The 21,965-nt window shown below is 53.6% G+C and overlaps 1 protein-coding gene and 1 long non-coding RNA gene across 2 annotated transcripts; both read left to right on the forward strand.

Annotated features, from left to right (window-relative positions):
- The first annotated feature begins 2,269 nt into the window (after nucleotides 1–2,269).
- LOC117245120 lies at nucleotides 2,270–5,783 on the forward strand. Its single transcript, XR_004499361.1, has 3 exons — nucleotides 2,270–2,773; nucleotides 3,196–3,990; nucleotides 5,128–5,783. It is a non-coding gene; the product is annotated as an uncharacterized LOC117245120 (long non-coding RNA).
- A 1,654-nt stretch (nucleotides 5,784–7,437) lies between these two features.
- On the forward strand, nucleotides 7,438–20,907 carry LOC107210864 (LON peptidase N-terminal domain and RING finger protein 1-like). Its single transcript, XM_015642227.3, has 12 exons — nucleotides 7,438–7,962; nucleotides 11,684–11,802; nucleotides 12,215–12,337; nucleotides 12,538–12,663; nucleotides 13,268–13,403; nucleotides 14,196–14,289; nucleotides 15,393–15,507; nucleotides 16,146–16,267; nucleotides 16,666–16,824; nucleotides 17,279–17,441; nucleotides 17,527–17,673; nucleotides 18,755–20,907. The coding sequence occupies exons 1-12, from the start codon at nucleotides 7,590–7,592 to the stop codon at nucleotides 18,950–18,952; spliced, it is 1,875 nt and encodes a 624-aa protein (XP_015497713.1). The 5' UTR covers nucleotides 7,438–7,589; the 3' UTR covers nucleotides 18,953–20,907.
- Nucleotides 20,908–21,965: the final 1,058 nt, after the last annotated feature.

Here is a 21,965-nt window from a genome sequence, read left to right on the forward strand (position 1 = left end):
TGCCTGTTGACGCTCAGTTGCATCTCAGCGGAGTGGGATTCTGCTTTTCAGCTGACAGGTATTTCATCTAAAAGCCCTGAAATTGTCCTCTGTGCCTTGTGCACCAGCTCCCCAAATGTGTGGAGCCTGCAAATGTCTGTCTGCAGCTGTGACATGGCCATGTCCTCACACTGCCCCGGTCTCAGCATCTCCATGTGCTCAGGGCCAGCGTTGGGCACTCTCTGCCATGCTGGGGGATGGAGAGTGCCAAGCAGGAGAAGCCTTTCTGTTTGCTGCTTGTCTTTTACAGCCCCTGCTACAGACCACTGCACCAAGCTCTGTGCAAATACAGCATGTGCAGCCAGATCCCCGTGGCACAGGAGCAAAGAGGCAAACACACCCAGGGGCTGGCTGTGTGAACCTCCACCCGTCTCCTCCGGCAGCCGAGCTTCTCCATCCCACCTTCCACACCTTGCCCTGCACGCAGCTCTCACCCCTCTGCACCCTTGTCCTGCCTTCATAGAACTGGCCAGGTTTGCCCAAAAAGTTGTGGAGGTGAAAACCATTACAAGTTCTCTAATTCCTAATTCCTCGTTGTATCTCAGCCCTGGCTTGGAGCCGGGTGATGAGAATGGGCGTAGAGCACTAACATCCGTGCCAGCCATGGGGATTAGGGCTCTAAAAACACTTAGTGGAGGAGGCAAAAGGCAGGTGGAGCATCTGGCTTTTGGGGATGCTGAGGACCTTCAGTCACAGCAGTTCAGTAGCTCTCCTGAGGGACACATCTCCCAGCATGAGCTCGGTGTGCTGAGATGGGTGTTTGCCCACAGATGTGACAGCCAGCAGCTGCCCAAGCCCTGCTGGGTCTGAGGTCTGACTTCACCGGGGTGTTTTAACCACCTCCTTTGCTCAAAGCATCTGCAAGGTTCAGCCAGGGGTTCCTCAGAGCTGCTGTGTCTTCAGCTGGCTGGGAGAGGAGCATGGAGCACAGAGCTGGGCCAAATGCCCTTCACACCAAGCTCCGGAGGGGCGGAGTAGGAAAAGAAGAATCAACAAGAGAAACTGTCAGCCGTGGAGTTACTTAAGCAAGTGTTGTTTACACAGATTTATATAATAACTTTGGCTGGTCCTCGGGGAGCAGGAGGGGCTGTGCTGCCCTTGCTCACAGTATCTGGGGGTGCCTGCAGGGATCCTGCACAGCACGTGGCTGTCTGGGGCCTCATAGCAGCAGAGATGCCAGGAGAGTTTAGGTGTGGAGAAAAAATTGTTTCCTATACCATTTCATGCAGAGATGCCACCAAATAAAGGAATTTTTCTATAAATGCCAACAATTTCAGAACAGAAAGGTTGGACTTTTATTTTGTGACGAGACTTTTCATCTTGCATCTAGGGGCTTTATATAATAAAGTGTCCTACTAGGGAAACAAGGCTCTCTAAGGTAGAGATCAAAAAGAAATCTTTCCTCTGTTCCCAAGTGACCTTCTTCATGGAAAATTTCAAGCTGCTTTTTCATTCCACTAAAAAATGGAAACAGTTAAAAACCCTGACTTTCCCAGAAAAGCTGATTCCTGCAGCCCTGCTTATGATCTGCTAATCTCTGCAGAGTGCTGGGCAGAGGTTTCCTATGAAACCACTCTTCTATTTTTGAGCTGAATAAGAAGAAAAGCAAAACCCAAATGGAACTGGAGTCATACGAGTGAAGGGTGTTTTGGAAGGTGAAATCCCTGCTCCTGATTCCTGCACAGCACTCAGACTTGCTCCTCTCTCTGCTGCATCCTTCTACAACTTGTCCATTCCAAATATCTATAAATTAAGAATATTTGCTATGTTAATTAGCAGCTAAAAGTTTTAGCAGAGCTTTATTCTTGGGATTAATTTTCATAAAAATGATACTAAGGATACATATCTTTCCCAGCACCTTCCTCTGCCCTGCAAACCTCTCTAGGATTCTGCATTTGTTCTTTCAGAAGAGAAGAGCAGGCTCTTTACTCCTCAAACCTTGCTGCAACACCTTCCTAAAACCCACAGTGGAATGGTGCCAGGCTTCTTGAGAAGGAAAACCTTCAATTTGCTCTGGCAGATCCACCAGGACAGGTTTCTGGGTGACAAATGTTCCGAGTACTAACAACTTGACCTCTTTAGAAGCCGTGACGTCTGTGTGTTATGAAAGGAGGAGCTGGCGGCGGGGCGATGACTGGCTTACCCAAACATGATTCACCTGCTGTTCAAAGTGCAGCAGAGGTGGAGGCGAGCCAGCCTCTGGAACAAAAAGGCACAGACAGAAATATTTGTCTGCTCCTCGAGCAGAAAGCTTTGCCCGGACCACCACCGCTGCAAACAGGCCAGGAGCCCACAGGCAGCTATTTATAACTGTGGTAGAGACACAGGCCTGATCATCCTGCCTGAAATCCAGCCCAGGATGTGTTTAGGGCTTCATTCTGTCTGTCTGAGGGGAAGGGAACTGCAGGGAGACCCTTAGCAGCCCTCTGCATTTCTCCCCAAGACGTCAAGGTGCTTCATTCTTCATGTGGTCAGACACAGCTTTTGGATGGAATTTGAGCCACTGGCTTTGCAAGAGCTCTTCTGTCCTCACCAAGAAGGACACACAGTGGTGGTGGAGATGCTGGAGCTGAAGGAATAAGGACCAGGGCAGAGGATGAGGAAGTCAGACCCTGGATCTGGCCTGACAGCCCGGAGACATCCCTGCACAGCAGGCTCTGCCAACAGCAACCTCCTCTGGCAAAGAGAAAAGGCAGCGCTGGGTGCCCGCCAGCCCTGCTGGCATCTCTGTCAGGTGGGTGGGAGCTACACAGGAAAAGTGGAAAAAGGAAGAAATGAGGGAGGCAGCACGTACTCGCTTCTTGCTGAGGCAAGGAGCCAAGGCCACTGGAGCTGGTGGGGGAGTGGGGCAGGGCAGCTGGTGTGTCCCCAGTGCAGTGATGGGCCACCACGGTGTCACCCCCGGTCTCATGGACACACAGCAGCCTGTGAAGGTGGCAACTTCTGTCTGACCCTGCAGTAAAGGCTGGTTAGACTCTGCTCTCCCCATCCAGGGTGATGTGACCTGCAGGTCATGCCCGCTGGGATGCAGCTCTCCCTGGACACCAATCTTCTCGGAAGTGGTGGACCTTGCTGCAATGAGAGGTGTCCCCAGGGAGTTGGCTTATTATGACTTTTCCTCCTTTAATCACTTTGTTATGTTACCCATGGGTTTAGGTGGTGCTGAACAAGCCTTGCTGACTTTGGGCTCGTCCTTGGGATCTCCTATAGACGGAGGATCTTCAGCTTCAACAGAAATACCAATAAAACAATTGCAAAGCATCAAGGCAAGCTTACAGCACTGCACCACAGCCCATGGTCTTGTCACCCATCCTAGGGACAGCTCTGATCTTTGTGTCCTCTCCACAGGGGGATGTGGTTTGTACATGACTGCCCATGCTGTAGAAAAAGACATCTCCATCTATTTTATGTGGGACTTCCTTCCAAGACTGAGCAATAACGTTCTGCCAACCTCTTTGCCAAGATGTTTGGCTCAAGAGACTAAAATGAGCCAGATACCAATCTCCAGCTGTGATTCTCCAGTTCCCAGGAGTTCAGGCATAAGCTTACTTACATGAACAATGAGATAATGTTACTTCGCAGCTCTCTGTCCCACCAATCCATGTGAAAGTCAACTCATTTCTCTAGGAATGATGCTGCCTCAGGCAAAGCCTGTATGACTCAGAAGGAAAAATTATTAAAGTTTTATTAATTCCCCAACCCTGTTTACATCTGATCCTCTGTACTGAGTGTCAGGACCTCTCTGAACACTCAAGCAGCAGAGTTTCAGGACTTGGGAACAATACCATGTAATTTATGATTGCTTCCTGCCCAGTGTCTGGTCAGCACAGAACAGAACTCGAATCTCAAATCTCAGGGAGCACTGTGGCAATCTCCTGCCTCTGCCAAGAGAAAACCAGGCCTGCAGCAGCTCCCCTAACTGCACACAGAGACCTGACAGCAAAGGTGCAGGTAATAAAAGATGAGCTCAGGACAAAGAGTCTCCCACACCACCTGCTTCCTTTATGCTCCACTTCCCAGGAAAGGCTTTGAACCACATGTGGAAAATGGGGAAACCCAGTGGTTTAAAAACATCCTGGATCTAGAAATACTGTCACGTAAAGAAAGAAAGGAAAAAATTCCAGGAAGCTGATGTAGTTGTTGACAGGCTTGGGTCGGGGGGGAAGGGAGGATGATGCAAATAACTCCCTGCATGTTATATGCACGTACAGAGGTACAAAAATAATTCCTTAGGCCAACTCTCAAGGCTTGCAGACAGCCAGGATCCAGGTGCAGCGCTGCTGGGACACAAGTGTGGCTGCACAGGTGCTGAGGCTCTTTGCCTGAGCCTGAACACTCTGCCTGGCACTTGGACATGCCACTGTGAGGCCAGTGTGGCCCTTGCTGACAGCAACACTCCCCCTCCTCAGCTGGGATTCTGACACTTTCCTCCTTCTGCGGGTTTAGAAATGGGAGAACTTGTTTCACCTCTGTGCAGCAGGACTTTCAGGTCTGATGGTGCTGGAGGAAGCTGGTGGGTAGAGCAAGGATAGCAGTGTGGAAAAGGGGTTGTGACATTCAGGGTGCATGTTCCTGTTTACAAGTGCTTGTGGTGCCTTTGAAGACACCCTAAGGAGCACGCAGGCCTCCTCTCTGAACAAAAAAAGTGACACTGGGGAAGGTGCTGCCACCTCAGAGCCACTCCTTAAACCCTAATGTGTCAAAAACAAGTGTCAATGCTTGCAACAAATATTTATACACTAAAAATGAGCAAACACAGCTGGTTTGAAATCCCTGATCACTATGCTGGGCTGTCAGCAGTCTGGACCACATTAATGAGGCTGTGCTGGAGCCGAAGCACAAGGACGTGTGGATGGGAGCCAGAGGAGGAGCTGCAGCAACACCTGGAACTCCTCACCCTGCACTGACCCTGGGATATTTCCCACCTCTAGACTGGGAAAAAAAAAATAAATCCTGTTGTCCTTTGCAAATAGTTTCTGCACACAGTGTGATCTGTCCTCTGTTATGCAAGATGTGAAGTTCTCATCTGGCCAGAAGAATGGTTAGCATTAAGCATTTAAAGCTTTTTTTTTTTTTTTCCTTTTGCAGTTATGTACTGAGTCAGCACAAACAGGGCAGTGACAAGAGAAAGCATTCGGAATTCTGAACCAGCTCAGCTCTGGATGGATTGAAGAAAACAAAATGTTCCTGCACACTGGTGCTAATGAAGCCTGGTTTGCGATGGCCTCGTGTGTCGTGCTTGATTGATTTTAAACTGTATTATGCAAAGCAGCAGCATTTGCTCTGCCTGTGAGGCGCTGGAGAGCCCACACACGGCTGTGGAGTGAATCAGGAGCTGAGGGAAAGAACGAGGCAGGTCCCGGGTGAACAGCCCGATGTCTCCCAGGGGAACTGGCTGGGGTGATGAAAGATGCTGCACTCCTCACCTGACAGCAGCTGCTCCTGGCAAAGGGCTGCTGCTCCCAGGCTGAGCCACACAAACAGCTAATTGTGCACTTTGCTGCAACGCTGGCTGTGGTAGCTAAAATCACCCTCATTTCATGGCTCACGAGACAGGAACGTGCCCTTCTTGAGGGGTAAACTGGAGGCAAAAGTGGTGAGCAATTATTTTTTTAGTCAATAGGCAGGTTTTGGTGGAAAAATGAGCCATGTTGAGAACTAAACCATCAAAGGAGAGTGTCTGGTGTGAATGAGCTTCGTCCACCTGAGAAACGCCCATGTGAGAGCTGCTGGGGGAAGGGATGTGCAAGGTCCTCTGAGGCAGGGGGGTGGGAGGGGGGAACTAAAGAATGACCCTGCAGATGGGGACATGGAAAATTCCTCTGCTGGGCAGAGTCCCAGGCAGACTCCAATGCTTCCAGGGTGACCACTGTCCTTAATGCTATGCTCAGCTTTTCAGGGCAATGTCACCAAATGTCACCTGAGATTTCTCCACTTTGGAGGAATCTCTTAAAAGAATAACGGAGAAAGCAATAAAGTCTATCAAGCCCACATAAAATGCTTGGTTGTTGAGCTTTTAAAACCACTCATGAGCTCTTTAATATAATTGCAATAGATTTGGAAACAAAACCTGCTCCACAGCCCAAACCTCCATCAGCCACTCCCTCAGTGGGGCATGGGTTTCACTGGCACTGAGGTCCTGCTAGTGATCTCTCTCCCTGAGCAGCCCTGCCAGTGCGTGCGTGGGTTTGGATTGTTTTTGGGGACACACAAATGAGCCCTTGGGGAATGTGCATCATCCTTATATAAATTCTGATCTACTAAGCTCCAGAGCTGCCAGATTTCAGTTGTTTTTCTCGGCACCTGCTGTGCAAGAGCTGCTGACTTTTTGCTGGATGGCTGTGTGCTGAGGGGATGCATCTCCCTTGTGAAACCAAGGGAGTCTGTGAGTGGGAAGGGGATTGTCCACATACAAGGTCTGAATTTATTCAGTTCTGGGCAAATAGAGCATATGAGGGGGGTGCAGTTTCCCGTGTACTTTGGAGAGTTCCCCTTTGTCCCCAGACGCGATGAGTTTCCATGGAGGGTAATGCAAAGAGGCATCTGGGGCAACCCAGCCTCACCAGCCTGCCCTGCTCCGGAGCACCACAGCCAGCACTCGACTCGCACTCTGGAGAGCCTCAGACAGCTGAGGCACCCCAGGTATCCTGTGCCACCCTCTCTGGAGCATCCCACCCTTCTGTCCATCACAGAGCACATTGTGTCCCCCAGACCTTGTGCCCCGGCCCTGCTCCACAGCACCCCGGATACCCCAGGCAGCCCGCACCGTGGGTGGCTCCAAATTATCCTGGTCCCACTCTGGGGCACCCTGAAACACCCTCAGCATTCTGCACCTTGGTCCTGCTTCAGGGTGCTCCAGACCCCCTGGCACCCCGTGCCCATGTGCTGCAGAGCTCTCCTCCGCCCGGCGCACGGCTGAGAGCCGGTGTGCGCTGCCCCGGAGCGCCCCAACATCCCCGGCTGCGGGAGGATCGGCAGCGGAGGCCCCCAGCACTCCTGTATCCCGGCTTGGGGGGCGGCATCCCCCGCACACCGCCCTCCATCCCCGCACACCGATCCCGCACACGGATCCCCGCACACCGATCCCGCACACCATTCCCCGCACACCGATCCCCGATCTCCGCACACCGATCCCCGATCTCCGCACACCGATCCCCGATCCCCCGCACACCGATCCCCGATCCCCGCACACCGATCCCCGATCCCCGCACACCTATCCCCGATCTCCGCACACCGATCCCCGATCCCCGCACACCGATCCCCGATCCCCGCACACCGCCCCCCGTTCCGGCGGGCTCCGTTACGAAACGCGGCCGGGGCGGGGCGGCGCGGGCGGCGGCGGCCAATGGCGCTCGGGGCAGCCCCGCCACCGGCCCTGCCCGGGGTCCCTCCGGCGGGACGGGCCGGGCCGGGCCCGCAGCCGCAGCCTCCGCCGGGCCGGGAGCGTGCGGAGCAATGAGCGGGGCAATGCGCGGGGCAATGCGCGGGGCAATGCGCGGGGCAATGCGCGGACACCGCCGGCCCTAGGGACGGCTCCCCCGAGTGTCACCATGAGCGGCCCCTCCAGCCCGAGCTCCCCGGGCCCCGGGGAGAGCCCTCCCGGGCAGCCCCTCGGGCTGGACCTGCTGCGCTGCCCCTGCTGCCGCCTGCTCCTCTGGGAGCCGGTGACCGCGTCCTGCGGTCACTCCTTCTGCAAGCCGTGCCTCGGCGGGGCCGGGCCGTCCCGCTGCCCGCTGTGCCAGGAGCGGCTGGAGCTGCTGGGCGTCGGGGCGGCGAGGTGCAGCGTGGTGCTGTGCGGGATCCTGGAGCGATGCGTGCCGCGGGAGCGGAGGCTGGCCGGGCTGGCGGAGCGCGTCCGGGAGCGCCTCGCCCGCGGGGACGCGCGGGAGGCGCTGAGGATGGCGCAGAGAGGGGTCGAGCTGGGTAAGGACCACCGGGCTCGGGGGCTGGGGGTGCGGGTGGTGCTGTGGGGGCGAGGGGCCAGCCCAGCAGCCCGAGAGACGGGGATGCACGGGATGCCGGGCTGTTGCAGCAGGTGAGTACCGATGTGGGTGCCAATGTAGGTCACCGTGTCCCTGCAGATCAGGGCGCACCAAGCCTGCACGGTCCGGAGCTGGAAAACGTGGGAAGCTGGAAGTGTTGTAAAGCAGGGCTGGTGGGAATGGGGATGGGAAGGGGGAAGGCAGCTGCTGGGCATTTCTGCCCCATCCGTGGAGATCCCGAGGTGGTGGGAGCTGCCCGGCAAACCGCGCTGCTCATCCCCTGGCCGGGGCGCGCCGCCCGTGTCCCATCGGCCACGTGCTGGTACCGGAGAGGACAGGGCAGCGGACAGTCAGTCCCATCTGGCAGCCCGGCAGCGTTTCAGGGTCGGAGGAAGAGCTCTGCCCAGGGGGTGGCTGTTATGTAAAGTGGCTGGGACTTGTCCAGTCGGGGATGGACACGTCCTCTCCCCCAGGGCCAGAGCCTGGCGAGGGCACAGCCTTGGCCGAGCTCCTGTGCCAGCCCCACCGTGCGGGTCAGCGCCCGGCCCGGCTCCTTCTGCAGCCGGCTCTGGCCAGACATTTCCCTGCAGGGCCAGGATCGGGCCAGGATCGGGGGGGTAGGGTTTGATCTGCTTTAATGTGTGGCTGTAAGTGGATTTCTTGGAAAGTAATACTTAAATAAAAGGGGTTATACAATGCGTCTGGAGCAGGGGGTTGGGGAGACGGAGGCAGAATTTCCTTTCTCCGCGGCGTTTCTATGACAGCACTGAGCTCTCCTCCCGCAGCGCAGGCTCTTATTCATCGCCTGCTGCGAGGCAAGTGCCAGAGGTTCAGGGTAAGCCTGGAAACGAAGGGCTGAGCGAACCGGTCCATCCTGGTGTTGGCAGCAGAAAACAGGTCCTTTTATGCAACCTCCAGAGGCATCCGTCTCTCCTTGCACACCCTTCTTCAGAGTAAAGGCACATGCACACTTCTCTAGTACTCATTTGCCAGGCTTTTGCCTGACTGGGGTGTACAATTACACATTTCTTTAAAAACCCTTTGTAAGTATAAAGAGGAAACATTGCAAACTGTGTCCTCACTCTTCCCTGCACGTTCTGTTCCCCGAAAGACAGGAAAGTCTGGCTGAGGGCAACAAGGAAATTGCAGTCACAGCCTCAGCTCCAGTGAATCTGTGCTTGCTGGGGCTGCCAGCCTCAGCCACGTGGGTGGTGCTTTCAGGATGTGTTTTCCAACTCCTGCAGCCAGCTTTCAGCTGCACAATTTTTTACGGGCTGCCTTTCGCTTTGAAACGGAACCACTGATAAATGTTTGACCCATGGGGATGTTTTATTTGTGCTTCAGAGTGGTGTGATAGGCCAGTTTGCAGTGCCCAGCTCAGCCCCCACTGTAGAGCAGCTCGTTTTGCTTGAGTGGAAAGAAACTGTAAACTTTTTATCTTCATTCTTTCTGAGTGAACAACAGAAAAATGTGCTGTAATGCGTAGCACAGGAGGCCCTCTGACATGCCTGGAGCGTGGAGGCTGGCGAGTCTCTGAGGCTGCCAGCTGGCTGATGGCCCTGGTGTGTAATGATATCATAGATAAAAAATAGCTGCAGCAGCAGGGAAATGCAGAATTCATTGTTCTGTTTTACACATCTGGGGTGGGTATTTTTTTTTTGCCAAATCAGTCGCTTTGTTGCTGGGCTGTGCGAATGTTTGAATGGGTTTGCCTGCGTGGAAAATAAGACTCTAGACTTTGCACCTATTTGTACATCCGTACTCGTTGTAAGGGCTGGGATATTTAATCTCTGGATGGGTGCTTGTGGGATGGGACAGCAAGTTGCCATGCTTCCCGACTTCAGCTCTAATATTGGCTGATATTATAAAGGAGAACAAACTCCCAGGGACCAGGTGTTGATCTGCTGCACAGCTCAGCATGGCCAATGCAGCTTTTGGTGCAGGAGTGGCCATGCTGAGGGCTGCAGCAGAGCAACACCTGGTCCCTGGGAGTTTGTACTCCTTTATAATACCAGCTCTGGTGCAGGAGTGGCTGTGCCTGGCGGTGCTGCCCTCTGGGTTAGGGTGACACCAGGCAGGGAGCAAAGTCTCGCTGTGCTCTGTGCCGGGCACAGGGACGAGGAGGCCACAGCCATGGCAGAGTTTCCTCCTGTGTGATAAGAAGTGGTGGGTGCCTGGGCAGGGTGACAGCAGAGGCAGGCAGGGAAATGGGCATTGCTCCCTGCACCTGGCTGTCATGGAGCTGCCGGTCCTGACCTGCAGGTTGCTGGCAGAGCTGCATCAGCACCGTGTTAGAACCGGGCCAGGAGGAAATGCTGCTGGATTTGGAAGTGCAGGAGAGACATTATCAACGGTGATGTTTCCTGATGACTGCAGATCAGCTGCCAGCCAGGCCCATGGACCCAGCTTGCCCCTGACAGAGCTCCTGGCCCTTCAGCAAGGTGACATTGCCCACACCACATTTGCCACAGCAAATGCAGCAGCAGTGTCTGCACATGGTGCCTTCATTTATGATACAAGGCTGGCCTCAATGCCAGTATCCTGCAGGGCCACCACGTGTAACCTGTGCTGGATCTACCATCATCCCACAGGGAGCTGGGATCCAATGGGAGGACCTGCATGACACTGGAGGCCTCCCCAGATGGACCAGGGAGCAACAAGTCCCCAACCCTCAGCAGCTTTGAGCTGATGCCCAGAGCTGGGAGGATGCAGGGCTGGATGCACAGACCTGTTACCTGAGCTGGAGCACCAGCACTGCACTGGATGTAGGTCACCTCCATGAGCTGTGATATAACGGGGTGGATCTGGGCATCTCTGTATTTCAAACCTACAAACATTACCACACCTGGTTACTCCACTAGTGTGGGCTCTTCCTGATAGGAAGAAAGGTCTTTATGTGGTTTTCCAAGTCAGGAAAGAAGAGGATCTCTCTGCCAATTTTTTAGGAAAAGGCAGGAGCATGTAATGCTTGGTGTCATTATTAGCAATGTCTGTGGGACCTGTGCCCCCCCAGCACCCTGATGTCCCATCAGTGACATGTTGCTGACAAGGAGCTGGATCCTCAGTTCTCTTCCTCAGTTTTGGGAAATCTCAGCCTTTTTCCATACTTGGAAACCCCAAGTCATGTGGTGCAGGCAGATTCTTGCCTTGGTTTCTCATCTGCCCCAGGAGAGCAGTGACAGCCAGGTGGGTCTGGGAATTCAGGTATCCAGCACTGCAGTCCTGTTTGGTAACGTGTTATTGTGACTCTGCTGGGTGAGTCACTCCACAGAGCCTGCTGTGGCCACAGCCCTGTAAGGACTACGTGTATGGTAGAGCCTTTCTGCTGCATCCCAAAGAGATGGATGAAAGCCCAGATCCCAGCATGGCTGAGCCCTGAGGCAGTGGTGGGGCCTCTTGGCTGAGGGTGTTTAGGGAAGATGAAAAAAAAACAAAGGAAAGAGCCTCAAACAATTTAAAACTGAGTATTTAGGGGAAATAACTTACTTGCAGAGGCTTACAAAGCCAGTGTGTCCTGATGAAGAGCGCTGAAGGACCAGGCTGTGCTCAGTGTGAGGCAGTGGCACAGGGACTGTCCCACTGTGCTGGCCTCTCCCCAGCCTCATCCAGCCCCACTGTCTCACCAGGGCTCATCTCAGGGGTGACCACATTTCTCTTTCCAGCCCTGGACTCCAGCTCCCTGCGGCTGTGCCGGGCAGAGGCCTTGCTGGCCCTGGGGCAGTATCCACAGGCACTGGAGGACCTGGATGCCGTGTGCAGGGCTGAGCCTGGAGAGCACGAGGTGAGTGAAGGCCACATCGACTGGAGCCAAATCTTACTGCACAGGAGCAATTTCCCCCTCTCCTCGAGTCTCCATCCTGCTCAGAATTGCACTTGACAGACCCATTGTGTTGCTAATCAAAGTGGCAGGTGCTGTGTTGCTCTCACAGGAGAAGTCTGGCACCATGTCCATCTTTCACTCCTTCTTCAACTCTCCCTAGGCTTGGCTTTTGCAATTGCTGCACTTTGGAGAGTCCTGGCCTTTTTAGGCAGATCTAATCAGGGGAGCAGTGACATGTGTGGGTGCTTTGGCTTGGGGTGGGAGCAGGCAGAAGGCAAAGGGACATTCCCTTGGGGCTGGCAGAGGAGCTGAAGGGGCACACGCTCAGCTGGTCACTGTCTCATAGTCACCACATGTTTATTCTGCTCTGCAGGCCTTCTTCAGGAAAGGGAAGGTGCTCCTGGAGATGGGGCAGAGAGCCGAAGCCCTGCTGGCATGGGAACACTGCCTGACGCTCAGTCCCCATTTCCAGCCAGCTCGGAGGGAGATGGAGAAGGTGGGTGGGCTCTGCCATGTTCCTGTGCTCTCATCACACAGGGGGATGTCCCTGTCCTCTGAAGGACAACAGAGTGCTCAGCCAGCACAGACACCTCCTGGGCAGAAGGGTGCTTTGGGGAAAAGGAGGGAGCCTGGCAGCCCTCTCACCTCCTTGCTTTTTGCTCCTAGCATCCCTTAATGCCTGCTTTGTCCTTGCAGATCGTCATGGAAGCCGATGCTCCTCAGCCATGCACGGCTGCACAGCTGGGTGATGCTCACCTGAGCTCAGCTGGTTCCCAGGTTGATGGAGGGAGCCCAGTGCTCCCATCTTCCACACAAGCTCAGGTAAGAGTCTGCAATATCTGAGTCTGCAAGGTTTAATGTCCCTCTGGGACCTGCCTGTTGGGAACGGAGGTGTGATAAGGGAAGGTTGTGCAGGACATGCAGCCATGCTTACCTGGTTGTGTGCTGGGATGAAAATCTGCAGGTACCATCAGGGCTGATGCTGTGGGGACTTGGGAAACAGAGGAGACTTTCTCCTTCTGTTCATCTCACTACATTCAGGGGGGGAAAAAAAAGCTTAGATTTTTTTTTCATCTAAAAACCAAATTTGAGAATAGTTCAGACCATTAGCAGCTGATAAGGGAAGCTTGTATTTTCTTCTTTGCCTTCTATAAACAAACTTAGAAGGTTTGGAGAGAAGAGGGAATTCAGAAGATGGGCTCAGATACACCTAAAGGTCAGTTGGTATGTCTGGCCAGAGTGAACCCATGTTTTAAGATGTGATGGGCAGCAATGTCTGAAGGCCATGCTCTTGCTGTCCTGCAGGTGCCAGCTGTTAATGTACACGGGGAAACCTCCCGGTGCCATCGGGCTTGGTGGCACAGATGGGACTGTGCATTCAGAGGGAGAAGAGGGTTTGGGCTCAATTTCATCTTGCTGTGCCTAGGATCAGGAGGGAGAGCTGGCAGATGGCCGAGGGGATGTTGGGTCTGAGCACAGCCAGGGCACAGCCACCCTTTCCCAGCCGGGACAACAGCGAGAACCGGAGACTTCAGCAGAGAGTCAGGGCCGGTGGTTGTTGGGTGAGTGTCATCAAAGGTACCACAAACGTTTTCAACAAGGTTGTGTCATGCAAAATACTTGTTTGAAATCCATTTTGGCCACTGAAAACTTGGTGTTTGCACAGTGTCCAGCTCAACAAACAAATATCCCAGGGGCTCGTGATGGGGCAGCTCTGGCCAGGACATTTGCTGCTTCTCATACACGTGGGGAGGATCCATCTGATCTTCCTGTGTTGAGCTGGTGAACTTACACCAAACCTTTGGCTCCAGCTTGGTGACAAGTTCTTGCTGAAGCCAGTCATCACTTGCTCCCCATGTGGAGTCAGGGAGAGGCTTTCTTTGGTTCCCATGGATTTAGGTGGGTTTTGGTTTAGATTAAATTTCCATGTGGGGGACAGGACATGCCATGAGCTGGGGAAGCAGCACCTCCATCAGCATTAACTTGCCATCCAGCCAGGTGGCTGCCACATACCTGGGTTTGCATAAAGCAGTGATAGCTCATGGCAGGTCTCCAGAGACTTCCATCCTGGAGCTTTTGGGCCACTTTGCTGCCCAGTGCCTCAGTTTCCCTGCCTGTAAAAGGAGGAGGTACCACCTTCCTCTGCCAAGCATCATGAGACCCACTGACACACCAGCCATGGATGAACATGGATGGATTAATAGAGGGGTTTATGTTGCATTTCTTAGTGGTTTTGTTTTTCTTTGACACTTTGAAAGCACTTTGTGGGGCAGTTATGTCTCAGAACGAGGTCAGAAAGCAAAGATAAATTTTCTATATTAAAATTGGGGTTGTCTTCTCTTCTGCCAATATAGATAAAGAGGAAGAAACAGCAGCAGCAAAGTGTACCCAGCCATGCCTCAGGGAGTCACTGAGCATATCTGACTTGGAGTGCTCCCTCTGCATACGGTGAGTTCTCCAACAGGAGAGCTTTTAGGATGAAGAATTAGAACCTGCTGGGTTTTCTTCAGTGGTGTGCGCCTTTCTACACAACTTAACAGCAAGCTCAGTCCTGAGTACTGCTGAGATGTAGGTTTTGGTAGAGATAAGAGGGAAAGGCAGGGGCATGGAGCTCCTGCAGGAGCTCAGATCACCCTGTCTCAGGGTGCAACATCACTGGGGCTGTCCCCAGGGACACAGCTGTGGAGGTGGGGATGTTCAGTGGGGGTCAAAGACCAAAAGCAGTGGTTGCCCTTTGTACCTGGGGCAGGAAGGTGTTGTCCAGGGAAATTCCCTCCATGAAGGGGATATTTCAGACCTAGAGGGGAGCATTTCTGAGCTCATTTCCTGGTGCAGGTGGAGAAGGGAATGGGGTAGAGCCTGTATTTGTCTGCCGGCTCAGGGCTGGGGAGGGGCTGGTGTTGCAGTGCCACAGGGCATGCCGAAACAGGGCTGTTATTGCTGGTGTGTCCCAGGACCCAGAGCAGTTGTGCAAGTGGCTGCTGGCAGAGAGCTGGGTGGGTGTTGCACTGCCAGATGTGCAAGTCACTCAAGGTCCTGCATGGCAGCTTTTTCCAGGTCTGTGCATGGGGGAGAGAGATTGAGGCTGCATCTGATCTGAATTACGTGAATTTGGGTCTCTTCTGAAAGAAGAAAACCGTGTTTAGGAGGAGTCAGGGCTTTCTTGAGACCTTGATTTCGTTTCTGGTCCTGGAGCTACCTGTGAGCAATTTGAGTGCTTGCTGCTGGCTCTGCCCCTGGAGCAGGGGAAAAGGAAACACTTTCCTTTGGATTACACACCACTGGGGGTGTCTGGGGAACCACAGCCCTGGCAGGACCAAGGGGTGCCATGTGTGTACTGATGGGGTCTGCTGGGATTCCATGGAGACCCTGCAGAGAGGGGGAGCAGAGCTCAGGCCTGGAACAGTTCTCATCTCATTATGCAAGCCCAGCAGTCTGAGCCCAGACTTTCTAATTAAAGGGCTAATTAAAGTCTCTCTCTGGCAGACTTATCTGTGCTCCTTTCCCTTTGTTGCTCTCTGCAGTCCATTGACTCTGATCATCCTTTGCAGGATGTTTTTCGAGCCGGTGACGACGCCCTGTGGTCACACCTTCTGCAAAGAGTGCCTGGAACGCTGCCTGGACCACCGGCCCAACTGCCCCCTCTGCAAACAGAGCCTGAGAGAGGTGAGGGCACGAGTCCCATGGGATGGAGCCCGAGGGAGAGCTGGGAAGCAGCTCCAGCTGCTGGCTGCCTGCCCAGGGCTGGGGTGGGAAGGTGCAGTGCTCTTACATTAGCAGCTCCCTGGCACGGCGATGTCAGCTCCACTCACATGGGAATGACCAGACAGTTGATAATTAAGACCAAGAGATTCATTTCCACAAGATGCCACAGTGATTTAGTGAGATTGTAAACAGGAGAAGAGAGAGAGAGAGAGAGAGAGAAGCAAATGCTAATTGCTTTAAAAAATGGAAATGGATGGAAAACCTGCTAGCCTGGAGATTTGATTTAATCTTTAATGAAAAGGGATTCAGATGAGACCATCAGGGAAATTAGGTTGTCATACAAGGACTGCATTACTGTCAGAGACAGGACGCTGTGTTGGACGGGCCCTGGCTCTGAGCTGTGTCTGGAGGTCTCGGTGGAGCTGACATCCCATCCTGCTCGATGGCTCAACATCCCCCAATAGATTTTATCCTTGACTTTCTCTGGTCTAAAATTACCTTCAGTTCCAATAAAAGTGAAAGTGATTCAGAGTCCAGCAGGGATCCAGGGCTTCCTCCCTGCTCTTCTCCAACCTATTTTTGTGTCTAATTCCTTTCAGTACCTGAAGGCTGGGAGGTACAGCCCCACAGTGCTGCTGCAGGACATCATGCTGGCCACCTTCCCAACATACCTGGCTGAGCGCCGGGAGCTGCACCGGGCAGAGATGGCAGAACTCTCCAAGTAAGCAGGGACTGCTCCTGTGTGTGTGTGTGTGTGCACATGGGGATTGGGAGGCACTCTGGGAGGGCTGTCCACACCCCATACCATTGCTCTGGCTTAGTTCTGCTCAAATGATTTCTGTCCCACCTCCAGGACAACATTGCAGCAGTGCTGGGTGGGTGTGGAATGCCCTATGGGGCACTTGGGGGTGAGGGACAATCTTTGCAAGGAGCTGTTTTGTGGGCAGAATCTGTCTTTGGTCTCTTGGTGAGCCAAGTGGAACTTTAGTGTTGCTCTGCACTGGACATCACTTCTTGTGGTGAAGGACACCCCTGGTTTGGGGGAGCAGCTGATGCAGAGCCATTGGGATGGGATTTGCTTGGAGAGGCATCACAGTGGTTTCTCCTTCTGTCCCTCAGCCTGACCAAGAACATCCCCATCTTTGTGTGCACAATGTCCTTCCCTGGCATCCCCTGCCCTCTGCACATCTTCGAGCCTCGGTACCGCCTGATGATCCGGCGGTGCCAGGAGAGCGGCACCAGGAGGTTTGGCATGTGCATATTTGAGAATGGGAAAAGGTGAGCTCCTGGGCTCCTGCCCCAGCTGATTTACCCCTCTCTGCTTCAGCCTCAAATATCTAAAATATTGAGTAGGTCAGAGAGATTTCCTATCAGTGCCATCTCGCAGGTGAAATCAGCAGGGAGGTGGTGCATTCCCCACACTGCAGAGTGAAATGGGATCAAGGAATGAGGCCAGCACTGGAGCTGCACAAAGCCAGTGGTGGCTGTTAAATACAACATTCTTGAACAAATTCTGACTCAGGATGTCTCTGAGCTCCATGGTTCTCTGGCTGTGACCTCCAGCTCCTCTTAATGAGCACCGTGGGGAGACCTGCTTGAATCTCTGAATTTGCCCCTGCCCAGACATCTTGTTCCTGGGCCTTTTCCTGCTTTGGAGATGGTACCTTTAGGAGAAGCAGCTCTCTTGCCACCCATTACCCCAGCTCAGCCCCTGTTTTCTGTGTCCCTGCAGCTTTGCTGACTATGGCTGCATGCTGGAGATCCGTCAGGTGGAGCTGCTGGCGGACGGGCGCTCCTTGGTGGACACCATCGGCCGGCAGCGGTTCCGGGTGCTGAGCCGCGGGCACAGGGACGGCTACCACACCGCTGACATCGAGTACCTGGAGGACAGGAAGGTGAGGGCAGGGCTGGGCAAAATCCTGGGCTGCAGTGGGACAGATCCCCCCCACGGACACCTGTGTCCCTCTTGCCTCTGTTCAGGTGTCCGGGGAGGAGCTGCAGGAGCTGCAGTGCCTGCACGAGAGCACCTATCGCCTGGCCCAGCGGTTCTGTGAGCACGGAGACCTCACCTCCAGGCACATTCTGATGCAGCATGGACCGCTGCCAGAGAAGGAAGAGGACATCCAGGTAATGCCAGAGGGAAGGGATGCACCAAACAGAGTACCAAGAGAGCCTCTGAGCAGCGCTGTTCTGCACTAACCACCCTGCTTCCCTACTCAGCTTCTCCCCACAATGAACAAAACAAATCCAGTTTTTCACCCCTGTTACAGCATCTCATTCAGAGAGTTGGTAGGGCTTGTCTTGTAAAGCTGCATGATGTTTCTTTATGGTTTTAAACTGGAAACTGAGCACTGAGTTCTAAAATCTTTCCCAGGGTCTTTTTCTAAATGAGAACTCAGAAACTGAACTCTGTGTTTGAAAACACTTTGGGAAAAAGAAACCAAACAAATTGGCAAAGAGGCAAGCTCTGCCCCTGCAGCTTGTTGAGTCTGCAGTCTCCTTTCTCACTGTGATCCTTTGAGACAGCCATAGCTGGGCAGAGGTGAAGAGCTAAGAGGACAGGATTCAATTTGCTTATTATACTGCTCTGACAAATTCAGATTCTGTAGGAGAAAAAAAAAACCCAAAATCTAATTTTCACTCCTTTAAGAAAGTGTTTCCTGTCTGGATCATTACAAATATACTCTTGCTGGCTTGTCCCAGGCTAATGCTGTCCTGGCCAGCAGTCATGTTAATGATGTGCTCAGGAATTACAAAACACTCAGCCTCCTTCAGCTGAACTGAGCTTTTCTTTCTTAGTTTGCCTCAGGTTATAAAACAGCCACTTTACAAAAGCAGTGCCCAACAGCTGTGCCCTTCTGGCCTGCACCTCACCTCTTCAAATGATGGCCAGTGTTCCAAAAACATTGGCCATGCAGGATTTGGCCTGTGTTTACAAAAAGCACCGGCTTAAACAAGGAAATGCGCAAGATATTTCATTGTCTCTTTAGTATAGACTTTTTACCAGCTACATCTGTGTCTGGAGGCTCCCTGGGGAATGCTTGCCTGGAAATCAAATTAGTTTGTCCAGCAGTTTTGAGCTTGGATGACGAAAGGGCTGTTCAGATGAGTACCTTGGCCAAGGCTGGCGTTGCTGTCCTGACAGGAATTTCCCATCGGCGATGCTGCCCTGCCCTGACATGGGGGTCTCTCCCTCTCTCCTCTCCAGGCTTCAGCAGATGGCCCGACGTGGTGCTGGTGGCTCATCTCCATCCTGCCCCTGGACCCGTCCTACCAGCTGAACCTGTTCTCGTGCACATCGCTTCGTGCCCGCCTGTCGCAGCTGCAGCACATCCTCACAGCCCTGCTGCAGCAGCCCCCTCCCCGCCACCTCCTGCCCGAGCGCAGCCCCCGGGGCCGCGTCTGAGCCCGCCCTGCCCTCCCTCGGGCTCGCCTCCACCCTCGGCTTTCTCTGTGTGTTGCTTCCACGGTTTGTGTGTGGTTTGAGCCGCCCCAAGCCCCAAAAACGTGACCTCAGCGATGAGCTGGGCGCGCTGTGCCCGGCTGTGCCGTCCGTGCCACCTCCGCGAGCTGCCTGGTGCCACTGCTGTGCCACCAAAGGGGATAGTGGCACGCAGAGCTGGCTTGTGTCTCCAGAGCCAAAATCGCTTGCTGAGTGGCTTCTGTGCTGAGGAGGGCTCTCTTTAGGGAGAGGACTGAGTGCAGGGATTGCCTCCGTTTTGGTTCTTCCACTTTGAAGGATAATTTAGGGGTTTTGGTAGATGATCCTGATTCATGCAGGAAATTTAGAAGCTGGGGAGAGGTGGCACTGGGGAAGCAGAGAAATTCCAGTGGTGTCTCCCAGCCTTGGGAGCTGACTGCTCTGCCACTGCTTACAACTTTGACTTAGTTTTGTGTTTGAACAAGAGGAAAGGTTAAATTAAACAATATGAAACTCCTGGTCTTGCTCCTAACCACCTCCATGGCCACGTGGTGAGGAGATGGTTCTCTTTGAATGCTCTCAGGTCCAGACATCCCCTGGACACTGCCACCAGTCACTCCCCTCACTGCAAGCTCCAGTGCTCTGAAGGGACGTGGGAGAGGGGATTTCGTCAGCTTTGGTGCTTTTCCCCCTGCTGTTGCTGACCCTGGCTGGGTTCAGGTTAAAGGGTCGGATCTGGGGGCTGGGAGGAGCTGACAGCACAAGGGAAGTTTAATCTGGAAGTTTTGTTGTGTGACTTTCTGCTCCTTGACTAATGTAATTTCCCCCTGTTGTGTGTTTCTTGTGGACTTTCTGCCTTCTCAGGAGAAATCAAGATCTCAGCTGAGTCTGGGCCCTTGCACTTGGGACCCAGAATAGTTCAGGATCCCCAAAAAAGCACAGTGAAGTCAAAGGGATCCAGGGGGAGTCAGTGCTTGTCTCTAGACACAGGGCAAAGACTCTGGAAAGACCAGGCCTCCAGGGAAATCCTGAAGATTTGGGATTTTTGTATTTCATCCATAATTTCAGTGGCTTTGGGTTCAATTCTAGGAGTGACATCCACTTAGTTATTGGATTGACATTGCTTCTGGAATTTTATCCCTGCATTTCTCAAAAGCACCACACCCCCTCAGAGAGCTGTTGGATGTGTGTGGGAGAGAAAATCAGGGCAGTGATCCTTACTGCAGGTATTGCTGGGCTGAGCCTGGGGTGGGAGACTGGGTATAGCTCCAGAGAGGTCCCTGCTCAGGGCCACCACCTTTCCCTGTCCTTGTGTCTCCAGGAGTGAGAAGTCCCTGTCCCTCCTGTCCATCCAAGTGCCTCTCTGGAGCGACAGTCAGGAGCTGAGGGCTTGCTCCCCAGGAACCTCTGTGAGCACAGGGCAGCTCAGAGCTGGATTTGCTGCTCGACCTTTGAGCCGTGGTGCTGGCCCAGGAGCACCACAACTCCCAAGGACCCACATCCCTGGGATGTCACACTGGCATGGGCTGGGGTAGGTGATGAAGGGATGCTTTGCAGTCCCAGGGCAGGATGACATTAATGTTCAGGAAGTGCCTTTCTTTTCCCCAGGGCCAGTGTGGGCTCACCCAGTGACATCCCCACCCCAAGCCACTCACCTACCTCCTGAGCTGCCATTTCCTCAGGGTTGAGAGGTCCCTGTGGGTCCCTCCAGCAAGGGGTTGGCATGGGGGGCATGCAGGGAGAAGTGTGGCTCTGCACCATGTCACACTGGGGAGGAGCCAGGGACCAGAGCCACCTCAGCCTGGCTGCTTTGGGAAGGGATCTGTGCAAATTGCTCCAGTTTGCTTGGAGCACCTTTGTGGTTTTTATTACTATCTTTGCTCTTGGAATTACATTTTCTTTCAGGTCATTGAAATAAAGATCTTTGTTGTTGTTCTCTTGCTGGTGTTTAACTTTTATCTGCTCATTAATAAAAGTGCTTGGGCATCCCCAGAGAGATTTGGGGACACATGGAGAGGTGACACCCTGGCCTTCAGACAGAAAGCTAGGCACAGTGATCACAGTCCAGCAAGTGCAGATGGCAACAAGGGGAAGAAAAAAAGTGGTTTTGCTTGCAGAATGTGTGTGGAACAAGACAGGAGGAATGAGCTCCTGCCTGTCATTGCAGCTAAAGGCTGTGGGCAAGGATGGGATGGGAGATCAGTCCAGTAGAGATGCTGACCAGTGTGGGATGACCCTGGAGGCAATGTCCCCAAATGCTGTGGCCAGCATCTGTCCCTGTCCTGCCCTTGCAGCCATGAGCAGAGGCCTGGGAGCTGGGAGTAGGTTAGCTTTTGGCATCAGGGATGAGAGATGATCCAGGGAGATGTGCACGGGCTGCATGAGAGGGTGGTCCTGGATGGAAGGTGATGTCCTGCTGGGACAGCTCTCACCTGTCTCTTGCTCCCATCTCACCTCTTCCCTCTGCTTCCCAAAGGTGACATCCAAAATCAAGGACAAGAAGGGAACTGCCCAGCTGTGCTGTGCACCTTTCCTGGGGACATGGAACAGCTGCAGCAAGAGAGGGAGAGGGCTCAAGAGGTCTGAGATGGCAGATAACCCTAAACAGATCCCACACCTCAGAGCAGTATCCCTGCTAACCCATTAATAACTGCTTCCATGAGGAATTATACCTTGAATTCCCCCCCAGCAATGCTCTACAGGAGCAGCTGTGCCCTGATGAAGCCCAGCTGTGAGCTATGGCTGGTGCCAGCTCTTTTGGTGGCTCTGGCAGCCCAGGCCTTGTGCCCAACCTGTGGCTGGCGTGTGCCCGGGAGTCTGGAGCTGACAAGGATCCCTTTGCCGTGTTGCCCTGCTCCCACTAGGTGTCAGGAAGAGGCTGAGTGTGGGCCAGGAGGAAGGCACAGAAGAGATGTGCAGCATCAGCTGTTGCCAGAGCCTTGGCTTTTCTCTCCCTCAGCCCCACAATCAGCCCTACTCCCAGCTGGCACTGAACAGC

Source organism: Parus major, chromosome 13 (assembly GCF_001522545.3).
Source record: "Parus major isolate Abel chromosome 13, Parus_major1.1, whole genome shotgun sequence".
NCBI lineage: Eukaryota > Metazoa > Chordata > Aves > Passeriformes > Paridae > Parus > Parus major.

Bases quoted from the DNA above. Each gene is read 5' to 3' on its own strand.
- LOC107210864 (XM_015642227.3), top strand. From the start codon at position 7,590: ATGAGCGGCCCCTCCAGCCCGAGCTCCCCGGGCCCCGGGGAGAGCCCT. The intron at 11,803-12,214 runs GTGAGTGAAGGC...TCTGCTCTGCAG, and splicing joins CTGAGCCTGGAGAGCACGAG to GCCTTCTTCAGGAAAGGGAA. The intron at 12,664-13,267 runs GTAAGAGTCTGC...TGCTGTGCCTAG, and splicing joins CATCTTCCACACAAGCTCAG to GATCAGGAGGGAGAGCTGGC.